At 34.4% G+C, this 20113-nt stretch overlaps 2 protein-coding genes across 4 annotated transcripts in view; one reads left to right on the top strand and one right to left on the bottom strand.

Annotated features, from left to right (window-relative positions):
* LOC110038134 (protein RETICULATA-RELATED 4, chloroplastic) overlaps positions 1-8025 on the bottom strand; it is an 11175-nt gene extending 3150 nt beyond the window's left edge. For both annotated transcript variants that reach the window (XM_020742913.1, XM_020742907.1), the window contains exons 1-5: positions 7111-8025; positions 5606-5674; positions 4075-4206; positions 3928-3981; positions 3562-3606 (exon numbers count right to left, since the gene is read on the bottom strand). In XM_020742913.1, the coding sequence (XP_020598572.1) occupies positions 3562-3606; positions 3928-3981; positions 4075-4206; positions 5606-5674; positions 7111-7626 (816 nt within the window). In that variant the 5' untranslated portion in view covers positions 7627-8025. The remainder of the gene's footprint in view (positions 1-3561; positions 3607-3927; positions 3982-4074; positions 4207-5605; positions 5675-7110) is intronic.
* A 3162-nt stretch (positions 8026-11187) lies between these two features.
* Positions 11188-18721, top strand: LOC110033006. Of its 2 annotated transcripts, none has more exons than XM_020736830.1 (3): positions 11188-11393; positions 11489-11541; positions 16471-16632. In XM_020736830.1, exons 1-3 carry the CDS (start codon positions 11303-11305, stop codon positions 16615-16617), a joined length of 291 nt encoding a protein of 96 aa, XP_020592489.1. In that variant the 5' UTR covers positions 11188-11302; the 3' UTR covers positions 16618-16632. The 2 variants fall into 2 exon arrangements, with proteins under 2 accessions (XP_020592489.1, XP_020592497.1); XM_020736838.1 differs by lacking the exon at positions 16471-16632 and adding an exon at positions 18361-18721 and having other exon boundaries at positions 11189-11393.
* The last annotated feature ends 1392 nt before the right edge of the window (positions 18722-20113 follow it).

Here is a 20113-nt window from a genome sequence, read left to right as displayed (position 1 = left end):
CCTGCTGAAGGCCCTTCATCTTATGGATTTTCCTCTAGTAGCAACAATCCTTCCTACAATTTCTGCCCAACCAAAGTGCCTTAGGCACTGCTCAAATAATTTTTGTTAAAGGCATTTACATAATAACAAATTATTCTTATGTATTTACATATCTAACACCTAAATATCTAACACCTAAACTTTCATAATTTACATCTATAACACTCAAATCTTTATTATCACATTAAAAATACCATTTTTACTTACTTTTAAAAAGTGAAACACACTTTTTCATGTATAGATTTATGACACCAAAGTATTACAAATGTAAATATTAAAGTATAGGAGTTAGAAATGTATATACAGGGAATTGTGTAGTGTGTACGTAAATTTCCCTTCTTGTTAGTCCGGAGCTTTACAGCTTCGCAAAAAACCTAACAAAAGTAGCAAGGTAGGAATATCCACAAGCATAAAGTAAATACTAACACAAATGCTTGTTATGAATCTTAAGAGTCTTCATGATAACTCCAAGGTAGGTAACTACAGGAGGTTGGTCCATTAATTTTGTGTTGGCGTACTCACCTTTTTGAAACCAAGTCATGGGAGGCTTCTCTTTGCTCCTCTTACGGCTCAAATAAATTCAATATTTTCTCCTCCAAAGGACTCATTCATAATTTATTTTGTTTATTTTGGTGGTATCTTTCAGATGCTACACAAGTATATGGAGTAAAATGTCATAATAGTCCTCTAACCATTTACATGGGGCTACTTTAATCCCAAAGTCTATGTAAATGTTAAACTAATCCATAGACTCTTTAATTTGAGACTGAAATAGTGATCCGTTGAGACTATTTCAACACGTTTTAAAAAAATCTGGGGACTAAATTGACGCTTTTTATAAACTCTTAAGACTCAAATGACCCCTGCAAAAAGTCGAGGGACTATTTTGATTTTTTTTTTTCTTCAAAATATATGTTTTCAACTAAGATTATCAATTCCTCCATTCATCGCCTAATTCATTAAGCTGATTTTCACTTTTAATTAATTAATTAATTTATTTTTCTCATGGTTGTTTATGCCATTAAAAGTTCCCCTCAAAGAGACGAGTTGTGATACTTCTTTAATGACCCTAGTAGTCATGCCTCTAGATTCCTTAATCCTTGGATTGTTTACGGTGACTTTAATTGCACCACAGTTCAGCCATCCAGCTTTCTTCCAAATCATCTAATTTTGGTTCCATGTCCTCCATTAGGATTCGTTTGAGCATATATTTATAGGTTTAGCAATTTTTACCTTCTCTCTCTGATCGGAATCCCATCGATCAACTACCTAAATACTCGTTCATTTTTAATATACCACCTCAAATTTCTTTGAAACAACACATTCTTAATAAGATAGAAAGAATTTGCTGAAATTATTCATTTGAAATTGTTGAAATTCAGAATAATACAGAATTTATTTATTGATATGAAAAGGGGGTAAAAATAACCCTTATATATATCCAAAAATAGTAACAATTGTTGATATTTATATCTTATGTAGGGTTTTATTTGTAAATAGAAGATGTCTAAATGTTGTATGGCTATATATAAGCCAAAATGCTAATGAAATGGAAGAGTTTACATTCAAAATCATTCTTAGCAGCAGATTTTGAAATGGAATGATTGTTTCGTCGGAGGGCCAGGTGTAGGCTGCAGGAAAAATTTAGCCAAGCCCAAATTTTGTTGCCTGGAATATTTAGTCTCCTAGTCTCCCAGAAGAAATATCAGCAAATGTTGTCACAATTCACACTATAGTTGTTGAAATTTCAAGCAGGCTTCCATAATCACTCATGTTTATCATTAAAGTATAACGTACCATCATTGTAGCTTTGTATGATGTCAAACAGTTTGACGATGTAATTCTTGACAATTCCAATCATAGACTGGTCCACCCCAGAATCAGCCAAGGAAAAAACATCAGCAAGTGCTAGATTCGGCACCATTAGAATCATAGTGCCATCTTCCATCACTCTTACTTAGTGCCTTTATGGCATGAAATGTACCAACAGCATCTAGTAAAATTACTTCAGAACCTTACTTTTTAACAAGAAGTAAGCCTCCAATGGAGTAATAAAAATTCGGCACCGAGCTAGCAGCTTTTAACACAACCACATGCTTTGATGCAATGCCTCTTCAAAATTTATGGATTTATGGATTCAGTCTCGCATTTCAAGATAGAATTCACTTTCAACACAAAACACAACTCTTTCTATGTAGAAGATGATGACCCCAGATTTTCTACAACGGCTTTGCATGTTACGCTACGTACATCATTAGTTTTTCTAACCCAATTACCTCAAGAGTTCTGAGTGCCTCATTAGTGCTCTCTAAGCTCCAAAATAATTTATCAACGAGTACAAACAGCTCTAAAGCAGTGGATCGGTGAGATTAGGAAATTTACCGAACAATGGAAGTTGCACAAATAGGCCATGAAGAGCATATCAGTGCCAGTAACACAAAGATCCCTCGATATCTCGATATGCCAAGAAAATCGATGATCCAAAGGAACCAAAACGGTGAATGTGTTGGTACAGAAATCTGGAACTAGAAAATTGCAGAAATCGGGAACTAGAATTCCAAGAGATCCTCACTTATCTACATCTAGGGAGCCTCTAGGATTTACAGAAGTTCACAGAGCGACCAACATCTATACAAAAACAACAGAGGAAGGAAACTCGGCTGTTAGGAAAGGCTACAAAAGGGAGTTCCAACGGCGGGAAAAGTTGCAGGAGGGAATTCTAACTGCGGGGCCTGCGGGGAGAGGAATTTTCAGGCATAAGAACTAGAAAGTGATTGTCAGCTGCGGGGAATAGGAAGTTTAGCGGCAAGAGACTTTAGAATTTGTTTCAAGGCTCTGATATCATGTTGAAATTCATAATAATGTGGAGTTTATTTATTGATATGAAATGGGGGTATAAATAACTCTTGCATGATTCCTAGAATAGGAAATACAATAAAAAGAAAATAACAAGAAATGAAAGATATAACACCTAATATCTCCAATTAATCAATTTATATTAATTATTTGGAGATAAAGGAAACAACATAAAATAGAAAAGCCTTAAATAGAGAAAGAAATAAATCCAATACAAAAAAATAAATCTAAAATAAGAAAGAAAATAAAATTATATTAGAAAATGAATCTAATCCTCATAACTTCTAATAAGAACAAATTATTTTATAATATAACTTTCCCAGAAATGCCTCTATTTTTAGTATTAGATAATCAGGGAAAAAAATGGCTGGATGAGTGAGGATTTTTAGCATTTGATAAACTTGATAAAACTCACAAAATTAAAATGAGATAAAAAGGAACCCATACACACAATAAATCATGTAATAAAACATTCCTTTGAAAAATAACACCAACAATGTTGTTAAATAATAACTTAGCAAGTTAAATGTATATTTGGTCGTTCGTTCATTCCTTCTTTTAAACATAACAAATTAAATTTTAATTTATATAAATTTCTATTCTGCATATTTCGAGAGAAATTTAAAAAAAGAAATCATGGCAAGATCAATCGTTTAAGAAACACACCAAAGATGCAGAAGTCCCAACCACAAAAAGCTTTGCCCCATTCCTCTGCAGGAAAAAAAACCAACAATTAAATAATGTTATGCTTAGCTGTTTCAGTATCTGCGGAAAGAAAGTTCTAAAAAGGGGCACTTACATGCATACCACCCAAATTTTAGTCCTTACACTTATACCACCCAAATCTTTTATATCACATCAAAACTGCCACCATTGTAACTTTTAAAAGTGAAATACTCCTTTTCATGTACAGGTGAGACGGCATTTATGTAAAAATTGATTTTTTGGAATTAGATATAAATACATAGCAATTGAGTGGTATGTCTGAAAATCTTCCTTATAAAATAACAATGAAGAAAATTTCTACCATACCACAATTGCGCCTATTCTCTGCAAAAATGAGTAGGAGGTTCCAGACAGAGCAACCTGCAGAAATTATTTCTATTATGAAATTAATCTGACCACATAATTAATGTTCTTCTTCTCCAAACAACCTATAAATTATAACCAGAGTAATACCTGGAAAGCATTATCTGGACATCCGTAAAAAAATTTCGCAATTCGACCAGCAGTTACAGCAAGAGGTGGTCGAAGAGAAACTGTTGGCGCAGGAAGCCAGACGAGCATAAAGTCTGCAATTATTGCCATTACCTAGAAAATAGTTTGAATGAGCAACTGAAAGCATATATAAGCATAAAGGGCATTTACATGCATACCGCCCAATTGTTATGTATTTACATATTTAATACCTAAACTTTACTTGTTTACATTTAAACCACCCAAATCTAAATTTCAAATAAAAAATACCACTATTTTAACTTATAAATGTGAAGTAAACCTTTTCATGCATAGGTACGGCGGCTTGTATGTAAAAATTGAAATTTAGTGTTAGATATGTAAGTTAGATATGTAAATACAAATGAATTGTGTCGTATGTATCTAAATCTTCCAATAATTAAAAAGTTTTCAAAAAATGATTAAACTAACTTAAAACAACAAAAGGAAATGATTAAATAATAAATCCCAAAAATACAAATATCTCAAAAGATCTATAAAAATTCAAACCATTATAAATAGAAAGTTACCTTGAAATGGATTAATAATATCCAAGATTCTAGTAGTTTGTATTTTATATGCTCATCATGTAGATGAGTATGCTTCCAAGTCATCCTGTGTTAGCATCAAAATAATACACATACTCACAAGACCTTCAAATGTTTTAATATTATTCTTATTCTTCTTCATCAAAACCTTACAAATCTGATGATGAAGTCCTGCGCACTGATGAAAGTTGAGGGGTTTTTCCAAAACAGTTCTGTTTTTTGTTTTTTCTTTTTATTGTTTTTATTTTTTATATTGTTTATGTTTTTATTGGAATTAAAAGAACTTTGATTGTGTTAGTTGTTTTTTAAAAACAGTCAAGGTGATTTGTTTTTTTTAAGCAAAAATTACACTAATCAAAAATGTTTTCAATAACAAAAGCAAAAGGAGCATTCACATACATGGCACACGATTCTAATGTATTTACATAACTCACACCTAAACATTCATATTTACACAATAGCACTCAAATCTTTAATATCGCTTAAAAATAGCACTATTATCACTTTTTAAACTGAAATAGGCCTTTTCATGCGTAGGTTTAAAGCACCAAAGCAATTCTTGTAAATATGAAATTTTAAGTGTAAGATATGTAAATACATAAGCATTGTGCGCTAGATATGTAAATTCCAAAAGCAAAAAATGAAAACAAAAAGAAAAAGCAAAAGTGACAAAAAATACGCCCTATAATAACCATTTAGCAAATTAAATGACCCTTTTTGTTACCCCAACCAAAATTAAGTTCACAGCTAGACTTAACAATCACATGGACAACGCATTTGAATAACAAACTGAGAGATTTTCAGACACGGTCTAGTTATTCAAACTTATTACAAAACAAGTAATAAGGAGGAAATTGAAAACTGTAATTTTAGAGCAATGGATACATTTTTGGGCACAGATTATAGTTAATTAAAAATAAAATATTCATGTGTTATAGAAAGTGTACCACATCTGCAAAAACAAAATCAAGCTCTTTCATAAAGTTCTCTCTTCGACGTTCCCATTCCGCAGCAGTCTGGAAAAAAATCCTTGAAAATGTCAGGCCATAACCCATGGAAGTACTAAGGTTGCATCAATGAAAAGAAGAAATAAATGTATATATGCTATGATAACGAATATAAAATAATAAAAATTAAAATAAAATAAGAAAAAAAAAACATCATGAGATTTTAACTTAATTTACTCTTGGTAAGGCAGTCCATTTCCCAATAGAAAAATGAAAAACACATATAATATGTACATGAAGCCATTAATAAGCAATCAGATGCATCATATCTTGAATATATTTAAGCTTCAAGTGTAAATTCCAAGCTAGCAAGCAAAAGATTTAAATGCATATAGGTTAGGGGGCAGGGTTGTTGGTGCATTGGTGATTCACAATCCACGCAAAAAAGGGAGACATTTACATACATACCACTCAGTTCTTATATATTTAGATGGGTAACACTTGGAACTTTACTTTTTACGGCTATACCGCCCAAATCTTTTATCACAAAAAAAATACCAACATTTTAACTTTTAAAAGGTGAAACACACTTTTACATGCATAGGTAAGGTGGCATGTATGTAAAAACTGAAGTTTAGGTGTTAGATATGTAAAGCCATACAAATTGAGTAGGATGTATGTAAATCTTCTAAAAAAAATCACTGAAGATAATAGAAAAAGGAAAAAACAACATTTTGAAGCTCCTAACTTTCAATCCAAAAACCATAGTGCAGATTTTAGTATTATATCATCAACAACAACCCAAACCTTAGATGAGTGTCCATTTACTTCTGTTTAGCGGTAAACTATAGGAATGTAACAAGAACTTCTTAATTTCAGTATCACTATATTTCAAATGAATGCATTAATTTCAGTCGCAGGAGGAGATAAATTTTTTTTTTTTTGAATAATCTACATATCCAACGACATGAAACACAGTTAATAAGCCCCCAAAAGAAACAAGCATCATCCAAAAGGCCTCTTATAAAACTCCTGCAAAACTTAAAGGCTGTTTCATAGTGAGTTTTCAATAGTATTTACGTTTTACTGTAAATTCAGCCAAACATTCAAATGTGTGCACTTTAAATGCAGGGAGTGGTTAAATCCGAATTAGTTTCATTTCTCCCAATATTCGGATTAACTAAACACTGGATTTAAGAGATGTAGGCAAGATGAAGAGGGAGCTACTGCTGCTGAGCTGCTGACCTGCTGAGATTGAGCAGGATTTAATTACAACCATACAAAGCAGTTCTTTAGATTTACCTGCCTCGGGATTTGATAAATTTGGATTTGTCAGGATTTACTAATAAATCTATTTAAATCCTACATTTTACCCCGATATTTGAAATTTGTTTTCGAACTGACGTGCTACACATTAGAGCACAAGTGCTGAACAGTATTCACAATAAAACCGACACCAACAACAAAAACCATAAACAAGAAGCAGACTAAAACTAAAAACCCACCTTAGTAAAAATACCAACTCCGCACTCCATAGCAACCTTCGCCAGGAACAGATCATCCGCTAGCAACCTCTCCTTGAAACCCCCGAACTGCAGTAGCCATCGGAAGATCGGAGACTTCTCCAAATTCGCGAGACGGTACACTATCTCCCCCGGTATCCTCCCCGCATCAACCGCCGCAGCAAAGTCGGCCGGTAAGCTATCAGCCGACCGACCGATCTCAGCAAGTGCAAGAATCGCCTCCGTCCTGTTCTTCCCACTCGACCCCTCATCCCCTCCACCTCCGCCGCCTCCACCACCGGAGTTTCCAGAGCCGAAGCCTCCGTCGCCGCTGCCAGATCCGACGAGGAAGGAGTTTCGAGTAGGACGGAGGCGGAAGATCTGGAGGCGATGAGATGAGGGGGTGACAGTAGTGGCTAGAAATCGGGATGAGGAAGGACGGTGTGAGATCGAACGGAGGCGTTTGCCGGAGGAGCAGAGGCTGGAAGAGGAGACGGCGGCAACGGCCGCCATCGCCATGCGAGCAAGAAGGGCCTAGGGTTCGGCGAGTTCTCTCTCTAACTCCAAGCACCCTCCTCTCTCTCTCACTCTCTCTGGTTCTGCGCTCTGGACCTCTGCTTTATAGTGTGAGAAGCTGCGTTCATTGTAGCGGTAGGGATGGATGGGAGCCGCACGCTGGCGTAAATATGATCAAGAACTGAGGGTTAAGAAAAAGTGAATCCACCAGAAAATGCACCCACGCTAAACCGGCGTGGGCTCCATGACCACACATTGGAGATTGGTGCCGCGAGGCTTTGTTTCTCCGCGGGTTGGAGGTGGGGATTTGGGGGATTTCGTTGGTCTTGGTGTTAGTTGAGAATGGTTCTCCGGCGGGTGGTTGGTGGGCCGCCAGACCGGAGGGCAATGCTACGCTGGCATGATATTATAAAGCTAATGAACTTTTTGGTGGAGGGAAAAATCTGTCACTTGATTTATAAAAGGATACATGTGCAAAAAAATAATATTTCGGTGGTTGGTAGCATGGTGACGGACAATGGAGGACCGGTGGGCAGTGAAGCGTGGTGCGGGTTGGGTCAGCTACGCTGGTTGGTATGGTGTTAAGCCGGAGTAAGTAGGGTCAATGGGCACACGGGTCGGGCGGGTGAGGCCTCGCGCGTTGGCCCAAAGTAGCAGGTCTTGTGCTGGTTTTTGGGCCACTTGCGGGCTCATCACGTCAATGATCTAGGGGAGCTAGATCGGAAGGCAGGATTCACACGATGGATCCAATGTCTCCAATCAGTGATGGGATGTAAAGCACATATCAAGTGGTTTGAATGAGGCGTTGGAATCCAAGGCCCAAATCAGATTGAAATTATGTAAGTTTTGGAACAAAAATATGCAAGAATTAGGCTTTGGGATCTATAAAAAGGGGCTTAAAGGGAGTAAGACCTCTGGGATGTGAAGAAGAAGGTACATGGGGAGCAAGAGGGAGAAGGTGAAGAAAAAAACCCAAGTGGAGAAAGTCCTATAGTTTCTCACCGTGTGCTCCACATGGGAATTTCAAGTATTGTTGGAGCCTAAAAAGAGAGAGTTGAAGAAAGGCTTTGAGTTTCCCCATTCTGTGTTCTAGAGGATAATTTCATGTTCTTTGGAGCCCAAAGAGGGTTAAGAGGTGAGAACAGAATTAAAGGACTCCCCTTGTGCATTCTAAAGGGGAATTTTTGTAGAGGAAAAGTTTGGAGCTTCCTTGTCACACATTCCAAAGAAGTTTTCAATCTTGCAAGACACTGACACCTAGTGAATGACGCCATCATGAAAGTTAGAGGCAGATTAAGAATTCTTTTTGATTGAGATTAATTTGATATTATTTTATGAATTATATGGTGGTGAAGATTATTGCTCAGACAGATCGAACTTACTCCTCTCACCCCCCCCCCCCCCCCCCCCCCCCTCGGGATATATTTCTCTTCGCGAGATGACTTTGTGGGTCGACTTATGACTTTCGTTGGCGACCGAGTTGCCTGATATTTGTAAAGCTATCAGGTAAGTATTTCACAATTTCTTATTGAACAGTGGCAGTCATCATCAGGTTGATAGTCTGTTTCTAAAAATCTGGGTTGAAGTTAACTCCAGGGATTTTAATCCAGTTAGTCGGTTTTTCTAGCGATACATGGGGTCGCTTGTTTTTCAATGGCAGGGGATTGGATCTTCACACATGGGATCCGATTATATAGTGATTTGCAAGGTTTTTCTTCATGCAGAATGACCAGGGATTATTTCTTTTGTTATGACAATGGATTATTTCTTTTGTCATGACCTAAATGGGATAAAGAACGATTTTTCTTGTCGAGTTACCCTGGGCAAAACACATGTTATTTAATAAGAAAGAATGGGTGTGTCTCACTTCAGTCATCAGGGGAATATGCACTCCTAGATAATGGTAGAATAGAGTATTAAGTTTTCGAAACTTCCCTATCATGGAGTTTGTACTGATGTTAATTCTTCAGGATTATCGGAAAATAACTTTCAAGTTTTTCGAAACAGGCACCACTTGAATATTTGCAACATTTGTCAATGTGTCGTTACCTCATCAAGAGAAGAAAATAATATTAATAACAGAAAATTAATTTCAATGATTATTAGAAGAGTTTATCGAATTAACTCCTTATGCGATACTCAATAGCTGCACTAGTTTTTGTGATGATTAGTGAGTCATGGGCTCCGTTATTGCACTCCTCTCTGTTCTCAAGTGTTTGACGTTAATTCAATACAGCTTTGATGAAAAAGATTTCCAAAGAAGGGATGAATGTCTAGGAGGAATGGTTGAAATAAATCTAGCAGCAGAAGTTAAAGAAAGGGAAGAATTCTAGGGTTCTCTTAACTTTAAAGGAAAGAAAGGTGGAGCTATGAGTTTGAAGCCTATCGAGAAAGAAAAAGGGTCGTCGGACAGTCCTGTGGGGAGGACAAAAATCTTGAGTGTAGCCTAATAAGTCAATCAAAATGAAATGGCTCCAATAAAGATGCACATGTTGTCAGCCATCGATCCTTCTACTGAAGAGCCAACGACTGTTGCCTCGAAAGACATCATATGAGGGCAAGTTTCTAATCACCCAAAATGACTGGAAGGGTCCTGACGTACTTATGCTTCCAAAGCTTAGTTTTGGTAACTAGGCCCCTATTTCCAACATCCCTTTTAGTTTTAATTAGTATATGATCTTGATATTTTAGTGCATTGTTAAGAAAATTTGCAGATCAATGGCCTTTTCCCTCAAATATTCTAAAGGATTATGGTGTGGATAAGGTTGTGAAGATGTAAGATTGAGATGTAGAACCAATGGTTCAGATCTGATTGCTTGCCGATGAACTTTCTCTTGAAGGTAATATTGATTGTTCCTTTACCATCAACGAAACAATTTCATACTTTATAATTATTTCACTCTTGTATATGAGAGACTTGTGGAGAAGCTTAATGTAGGTGAGACTAGGGGTGTAAAAGAGTCGAGTCAAGCTCGAGCTACCCTCGACTGGAGCTTGAGCTTCATTAATTTTATCGAGTTGCAACTCGAGCTCGAGCTTGAGTCACGAGTTTGAGCTGACTCACAAGCCGGATTATAAAAGTGAAAAACAATATTAATTTAAGTTAGCTTTATAATAAGATGACAAATAGAATGAATAATTAGGAAATGAATTATATAAAATCATGTAATATACAATACAAAATATTATTTTTTAAACATTTTTAATACCTTTAAAATAAATTTTTGATATTTAATTCATTTTGAGTATATTTATATTAATATTTTTTTAAATGAGCCAGCTCACGAGTTAACGAGTCGAGTAGATCCAGCTCATGAGCTTAAATATTTGGATGATATAAATATAAAAAATTAAACTTTAAAATTTAGATATATAATAGGAACATTTGAGTACATATGACCTAATTCTTATATATTCATATATAACACTTAAATTTTATTTTTTTATATTTATATCACCCAAAATTTTCATATCACATCAAAAGCAATGGGGCATGTAGAAATACACTCGAATTGAGGGGCACTTAAGTAAATTTTCCTATTTTATTTGCTTCAAATTTTCCCAACTAACAAGTGCCCAAAACCAAGCCCAAACCCCTCACTACTCAAAAACCCTAGAGGACGCAAAGAAGCGAAGCGCGGGCTGCCTCCCGCCGCGAGATCTTCGAAATCCCGCCAGCATGACGCAGAAGGGCGATCTCTTCAAGGGACAGAAGAAGAAGAAGACGATTCCTCCAAATCGTCATGGCAAAACCCCTCACGCCCGCAAAGGTGAATCGTCGATCCACCATTTTGGCTTTCTTTTCTGATCAGAACGAGAATTTCACAGCACATCGAACTTTATTGTTCGCATTTTATCATTTCAGGGAAAAGAGTTTTGAATCCCTCAAATGTAACCGACGACATGAAAGCCAATCGAGTAAGTTATTTCCATCGCCTTCCTCTTTATTCATTCCATGGCTTGAAGTTATGAACCAACTCAGATCGTCTCAGGTCTAAGCTTATGGGGGGTGTTTGGTTTGGCTGCAAGTAGGATTTAGCATTAGTAAGATTTAGTAAATTCGTAAATCGTAAATCCCTTATATCCATCACTTCGTTGGATTTATTAAATTCGGATTTAAGCTGAATCGAAAGCAAATTTGAGTTCTTAAATCTTAAATTTAGGGTTAGGGTTTAGGGTTGGATTTCGTAAATCTGACGATAACCAAACTTCATTTTTAAGGCCATATTTTTAACTTGGATTGGTAAGCTTACTTTCACCCTTTTGTTTTGTTATATAGTAAGAAGATTTACATGTAGAACGCTTCATTTTTTGTTTATTTACATATCTTATGCATAAACTTCAATTTATATATATATATGCCAAATTATATATGCATGAAGGCGAAATTATAAAAAGAAGCTGCTTAATTATCCTTATTAGCATAAGAAACACACAATATATTTGTTTTTTAAAAAGGAGCATATGCACCCCCCTAGGAGTCTTAAGCATGATTATATGAAAGTGCTACCATTAGTCTTTAATAAAGGTGGTTATCCTTTTTTTTAATTATATGAACATGTCAAGAGAGGCTAATCAAATTAGGCGTGTACGAACATGAATTTCTTTAGATTTCAACTAATTTCATATCCTCATAATAAAATCTATCATGGAAGCTAAAAATATGATTAATAAGGCGGTGTTTGACTGTAACTTAGATTTATGTTGATTAGGATTTATCAAATCCGATAAATCGGGATTTATCAAATCCAGTCCGCGGTGGAGGAGCTCACAAGCGACGAAAGAATAAATTCATCTCACAATTGGATTTAATAAATCTGAATTTAGCTTGTAAATGAAAAGGAACACAAGAAAATTCAATTAATTGAGCATTTGATTTAATTTTATTTTAACTTTTCGGTGTTTAGATAGATATAAGTTAAATTCATCATCTAGATTTGATCCAGTGTGCAATGGAGGAGCTCACGAGCGACGACTGAATAAATACGCCTTGCAATCGGATTTAGTAATGAGGCGAAACGTGGGAAAATTCAATTTAATGGAGTGTTTGATTTAATTTAATTTTAATTGTTTGTTGTTAATTGTTTGTTGTTTTTTTTTTTTTGATGTATTTAAGTTAAATCCAACCCTAAATCATATAAATAATATACTACCGAACATCCCCTAAATCACAAACTAACACATATAAATGTGGAAAACAAAATACAATGATATGATAAATTAATACAAATGAGAACAAGTATTGCTTTTTTCAATTAAAACTATACAATTAATCATATTGCAACGCAATTCTTACCAATTCATTTAATTTTGCGAGTGTAAAACCACACAAATGATCAAAGGTGTGAAGTTGAATATTACTGTTGGTGGGTGTTTTTAATTATTATTATTAAGTTCTTGGTAAATGGAAAACTCAACTGCAAAAGCTTTGATATTTAAACCATTAAACACCAAAATAATTGCATTCATTAAATATTTTTAGACATTAATAGGAAATGAAACTTGAAATGTCCATTATCGTGAAATGTTTAATTTTTGTATGATTTTTATTTTATAGAATGAAATTGTTTATCTTTAAGAAAATTAAAATATGAAAAAAATTCATATTTTTAATTATTTTAGGATATTATAAAATATATGCATTACAATTATAATTTTTTTATAAGACATTTTAAAAATCAATATGTTTTTTTTTATATATATTATAAAAAAAATTATCTCTATATCAACAAAAATTTTGGCCATTTAAGCAATTAAAATATAAACCAAAAATAAAAATTATCTCGAATTATGGACATATTCTAAAATTAAATATAGCAAGTCTTTATCCCACTCAGTGGGGTCGGCGACATGAATTTTTTTACCATTGTGCCCTATTGTGTATCATACTTTCATTGAATTCTAACAAATTAAGATTATTTTTATACAACATGCCCAAATCTTTTTAGGTCTACTTCTACCTTCCTTAACTTTAGTCGAATCTAAAACATCTACTATACTAACCAAATCATCAGGTGATCGACGTTTAATGTGACCAAACCGTCTGAGAATACTATCTCTAATATTTTCTGCCATTGGAGCTACACAAACTCTTTTACAGATAAATTTGTTTCACATTTTGTCTCCAACTATCAAGCCACTCTTCCACCTATACATTCTCATCTTATCAACACTTTTGACTTAGTTTTATGCTTCCCTTTATAGGCCAACATTTTGCGCCATAAAACATTGTAGGTTTCACCATCTTATCCATCTTATAAAATTTTCCTTCCAGTCTAAGCGGTACTTTTCTATCACACAATAGGCTCGATGCATTCGTTTACTTCAACCAATCAACCTGAATTCTACTAATAACGATTTCATCTATATCACCATCACTTTGAACAATAGACCTGAGATATCTAAAGCGTTCACTCCTTTTAATGATTGGATCATCCATTATTACAATTCTGTCATTATATTTACTACTAACATAATTACATTTTATGTATTTGTTATTAGATCAACACAAATGAAGACCTTAAGACTCTAATGTAGACCTCCATAATTCAAGTTTTTACTTAATTATTTCTCGAGTATTATCCATAAGAAGGGTATCATCAGCAACAAAACTTATACCATGGTTCAACTGCCTGTAAATGTGAGCATCCATAACTAAAGTAAAAAAGAGATGGGCTTTAAGCCGATACCTAATATAATACAACCGAAAAAACAAAACTTGGTCAATCCTCCTTTTGTTTGAACACAAGTAATAAGTCTAGTATACATATCTTTAATGACTTGAATATAAGTCTTATCAACTTCTTTCTTTTCTAAAATTCTCCAAAGTACTCTTACAACTTTTTTGTAAGTTTTTTCAAAATCAATAAAAATTATTTGTAGATCCTCCTTATTTTCTCTATACTTCTCCATCAAACTTCTCTATAAATGTATAGCTTCCACAGTAAACTTGCCCGACATAAATCCAAACTGATTATGAGAAATATAGTATCACGTCTTAATCTATGTTCAATTACTCTCTTCAATAATTTTATTGTATGGCACATTAATTTAATTTATTTATAATTTATACACTCTTGTGCATCCCCTTTTTTTCTTAAAAATGGGGATCAAAATGCTTTTCCTCAACTTTCTAGGCGTCTTTTTGGTTTTTAAAATAATATTAAAAAGTTTAGTAAACCAATAAATTCTCAAATCTCTTAAATATTTTCATATATTTATTGAGATACCATTAAGTCCTACTTGTGTTTTTTTATATGAAATTGTAGTTATTAATTTTATTTTATTTTCATTATTACAAATTTGTACCTTTAATTTTCAAAAATGAATCTTAACATCATATCATATCTTTCATATTAAAGGTATTAATTATGATTTAAATTTTTCAAAAATGAATCTTAACATTATGGCGATAGAGTAACGGATTATATTGGTGATTTCATCTTAAAAATCATGTTGTTTGACCCAATTGAAGAGATCTACTATGAATTGGTGATTAGAGTTACAACCTCTTGTCCTTCATGCGGGCAAAAGTTAAACGAGTTACATCATCGATGCACAAATAAGCTTGTTGCTCCATAATAGGGAGGATCGCAGGGGGAAGTAATAGTCAGGGCTTAAATGCACCGTCTTTAGGGTCGACACGACGTCTGAGATGATGTGTCGCTTCATAAGTTATTTCATAAGGTGCTTCGTCATAAGTGGGTGACGACCAATGGTAATCGTTGGTAGCCTGCAAGTGGTGGCCATCTCTGGTTGGCGGCGGTCGGCGACTAATGGTCAATATATCAGTAGTGCAGAAGAAGATCGGAACTTAGCTCATTCTCCAAGTTTCACACTCTTCAGGTTTCAAGCTCCAAGCCCCCTTGAAGAGGGGACTAGGGTTCTATTTATAGAATCCCGATTGCAATTAATGAAGAAATATATGTCATTTCAATCGTACAACTCGTCAAAATTCTCTTGATCAGAGGGCATTTGATGGACATTTGAGTGCTTTAATGGTGTCGCAATTAGGCGACCTGGGTCTCTTTAGATCCGTCTTATCGAGGTGTTCAATTCGACTATAAGCTAGTCAGATTCCACATCTATTTAACCATTCAAATATGTATAAAAAACTTCTAAAATGTTTCAATGTCTTGATCGGGCTTGATTTGGTTTATATTGTACTGATATTGGTACCATTGAGTTCGTTAATCGTTGAGTTGTTAAATTTGTTTGTAAGTTTGTTGAAATCAAGACTTTGGATGACTTATAATCAAATGAGAAGTTTTCTTGCTCAAAATATCATTTCAAGATCTGTGTCATGGCTCGAGATTCATGTCGAATGATTGAAATTTGTTGATGTTGTATGTATTGCTTCTTTTTTTCGGGTGGGATCAATTTCATATGAAAATGTCATTATATATAGGAAGTTATTGTTGATAGTTCTCTTATATTTATTAAACCGTGTGTATAACATATATATATATATATATATATTGCATATAAATGAGAAGTGAGAGTCGGACGACAGAAGTTTGACGTCAACTTTTTGCACGGGCATGACAAAAAAATTGGCAGAGGCAGGAATGTAGAATAATGGCAAGGAATTGACAGAGGCAGGGGAATGCAGAATGATGACAAAGAATCAATAAATACATGAAATTTGAAATGATGAACATCATTCAATTTTTTTTGGAAACATAATTTTAGTTGTTTTAGCCTATAAATAGGCATGATGGAGAGGATGGAGGTGGTTTCTCCTCGGTTTGTTAGCGAGTGATTAGCATGATTTCTCAAAAGCAAAAAAGTCATTTTCAACATGCGTAGACGTCTATTAATGGGATATTATTTCATGTTGTTGTGTAGAACAAAATTACACTGTCCTACATAGTGGGCGATCGACAGGATCTTTCGGTATGTCGACATGCAGACTATCGGGGAACCTCGCCTTGTCGAAAACTAAAGGTGATGTCGGAATCTAGAAGAGGCGGTGTGGAACCTGACAGATGGTGATTTGATCTTTTTTTTTTTCAAAGAAGTATTATTTTCCTAAAAATATGGTGGTGAAATCACTGACGCCCGCTGATCGAGCATATTCTCCTTGTTTCGAGTGCATTGTTATGAGACAGACTGTGATCTTCGTCGATGCTTGAGCATACGTAAATCATGAAGGCGTTTGGAGTTGGCATTGCCCAACTATCTTTTCAGGTAGTGACGTTTTTTTCAAAAAGTGCAGCTTAAAGTTGATGCCAAAAATTTTAGCACGATTGTGCTAGTTCTTTAGTGACGCACAGGATCACATGTTGTTTAAGAACAAGACGTTAGATTTTCACCTGAAAGTTTTTATGAGATAGTGGTTCGTGAAACTTTTGTTTGCACATAATTATTGAGGGCTCTGAGAGATGCGAGGGAGGTTTCAACTACTACCCATCTCTCTCAAGACTACTCAGGATGAAATACTATGTATGCTAGAATTTCATGATTTCAAGAATATGTCGTCTGAGACAATATATTTATTAATTTGTGAGTGATGAATCATTCAAAGCCAAACTTTCATTCCAACCTGAGCATTCCGCGGTCGCTATGTTGAAGAAATCTAAGAGATTCTCTAAACCAACCCCCGCGGTACCTGTGAAGCTGCCCCAACCAAGCAGTGACTGTGAAGTACTCTCTCAACAACAACCTAAGTCGGGTGAAGAGTTAAGGAAGTTAATGCCTAACCATTCAACCTTCCGTATTTTTGAGAATGTGTTGGCTTATAGAGGCAGAGGCTCGCCCCTCTTGCGTTGTTGTTGAGGAAGTACTTCTCAATCGTTGCTCATTAGGAGCTGCCGCATTGCGGATACTACAGGAGTTCGCTCAGAGGGTTCCTTCATAAATTTTTTCATCACCACGACCACAAATTGCTCATAATAGAATAAAAGTTTGTCTCATTTTGTCTTTCAGAATTTAAAATTTGTCAACATTTAACCCTTATATATATATATATATATATTACGTCTCAAATAAAATTTCCTTGAAATTATAAAATCATTGCATCCACAGTATTCCATCTTTAGTAGTCTGGGGAGAAAGATAAGCAACTGGAGAAACATTTCTAGTTTCTCTCGGTGCCACGAATCATTATGTGCAAAAAAAAAAAAAAAAAAAAAAAAAAAAACAAGAAGATCATGGATTATTCTCATAGGATCTTTCAGGCAAAAATTTAATTTCTTGGTCTTAAGCAACACACACTGTGCTAAAATTTTTGGCATTAACTTTGACCTGCACTTCTTGAGAAAGATAGTCAGCCCCGATGATGATTGTTAATGCCCGACAAGACTGTCAGGCAACGAAAACTCTGAATGCCTTCATGATTTCCTTATGATGCTCGGGTGCCAGCAAAAATCTTATGCCGGCTTGCGATACCGCCTCGTGAACAGTAATATTACGAGAAAGGACGAGAGGACACTTGAAAAATTATCATTTTTTTTATAAATAAAATGATATTTTAATATAAACGTCCTACCCTTAACATCCTACAGCTATGCGTAAATATATAAGAATTGTCTGTTATGTAAATGACTCTTTCCTGAGATGCTGGGTTCAGGCATGTGTTATAAGCAACACTAATCATATTTGAATAATCATATATTTTACTAATCTTAAAGCAAATTCAATAATTCCCAATCAATATATTGATCATCTGCCATATAAAATATTTGGTTGATATGATATAGATATTTTTTTTTTTTTTTTTTTTTTTATGTATATCAGGAACTCAGCAAGTTTATAAATCAATGCAATGAGATCAAAGCAGCAAATATGGCCGGCAAAGAAGGCGGTCAGCTTAGCATCATAAAGATCGAAGAAGAAACTTCAAATCCCCCAAAAAAGTAATTTTTGCGAAATTTATATATATATATATATGCCACACAATTCTTATGCATTTACATATCTCTGACACCTGTAATTTGATATTTACATTTATAACACCTTGGTGTCGGAGAACTATAGATGAAAAGGTGTATGTTTCACCTTTGGGAAACTATTTTCATCAATTGCTGTCTTTATTTAATTAGTTGTTAGGAATTTGTGGGATAAAAGGGTGATCAAATAATTATGTAGAAGCTATTCTTCAACTTGAAGTAGCATTTTTTTAAGCATCATTAAAATTTATAGAATGTCTAATTATTGAAAAATTATTGCATACGGACATTGCATGCACATGCATCTCTGCATGCGGTGTCCGATCTACACTGTAATGTAGATCATAGTGATCTACAGTGAGAATGCAATCAATTTTTTTTTTTAAAAAGTGAGGCCCACTGAAATACATCCTCACCGTCGATCATCGTGATCAACGATGTAGATATGCAATAATTTTTCCTAATTACCATGTTCATCTTTCATATGAATATTTTTTTATTTGACTTCATGAAGAGATAATTTTAATTTAAAAATTCTGAGAAAATTTGTTAATTAAAATAAATTGGTCCAAGCCTTATTTGATTTTTCTTAATATTATGCTCATTTTAAACCAAATTCAATGGATTCAAATTTTAGCCTAATTAAATTCTGGTAGGCTATTTGAAAGGGAAAAAAAAAATTAAATAAATAAATATTTTCTTTAGATTTGATGCATGCTATAAGATTCATAGCAGTAGAGGAATGAATTATTGTATTAATGTTGCATGTTCAAATAATAAAAGTGAAAGGTCGGGATGTCAAAATTTTTTATGTGAAAAACATGAATACGAAAAAAATCATGCGGTGTAACCTTGTTGAAATGATCTATTGTTACATGTACACACCATGGGTAAAAAAAGAGTCACAGAATTCCGCGAGTTAAGATATTTGTTGAAATATAGTCAAGAGTGAATGCAGCTACAAATAGTTGTTGGAGCTTTAATATACAGTTTTCAAAGTGTATTTCTTCGCAACGAATATTAACGAAACACATATCATGATTCAACAAATGGTTTCGTTGCACCGACTAAATGAGGTTGGCGATCACCGAGTCTTTGATCTAAAAAATGCATTGGAATTCAACTCCTTAATTGTGTTCTAAATCCCTGTTCTTCTGGTTCAAGGTCTAGATCTCAAATCCCCTTTCATGAGGGGAGTAAGACTCTAAATATAGAGTTTGACAGAAGTTTTTTTGCAATTAAGGAATAAAATTTGAACTATTCTATCGGACATCATGAGAAATTCTCGCAGACAAACAACATTGTGGACATTTGTGGGTTTTAATAATAACAAAATTAAGTGATGTTAGGCTCATTGGATTTGTTATGTCGAACCGTTTTGTTTAACTATGAAGTTATCAAATTTAGAATATGTTTGACCTTTCAATTGTGACACAAAATCTTTTAAAAATGATTTAAACAGCTTGAATTGAGTTTGAATTGACTCAAACTAATTTTGATGTCATTGTGTTCATCTTGTCGAACCGGAAAATTTGATTGTATGTTTGCTGAAGTCAGAGTTAAAAATCATTTTTTTTTAGGTTGGAACATTTCTTTTTCTA

Source organism: Phalaenopsis equestris, unplaced genomic scaffold (genome assembly GCF_001263595.1).
Source record: "Phalaenopsis equestris unplaced genomic scaffold, ASM126359v1 Scaffold000002, whole genome shotgun sequence".
In the NCBI taxonomy this organism is placed as follows: Eukaryota; Viridiplantae; Streptophyta; class Magnoliopsida; order Asparagales; family Orchidaceae; genus Phalaenopsis; species Phalaenopsis equestris.
The sequence above is the reverse complement of the archived record's forward strand: the minus strand, read 5'-3'. Positions and strand labels throughout refer to the sequence as shown.

Excerpts from the sequence above, each read along its gene's own strand:
- LOC110033006 (XM_020736830.1), top strand. The coding sequence starts at position 11,303 with ATGACGCAGAAGGGCGATCTCTTCAAGGGACAGAAGAAGAAGAAGACG. Across the intron at positions 11,394-11,488 it reads AACCCCTCACGCCCGCAAAG|GGAAAAGAGTTTTGAATCCC; the intron begins GTGAATCGTCGA and ends TTATCATTTCAG. Across the intron at positions 11,542-16,470 it reads ACGACATGAAAGCCAATCGA|AACAAAATTACACTGTCCTA; the intron begins GTAAGTTATTTC and ends GTTGTTGTGTAG.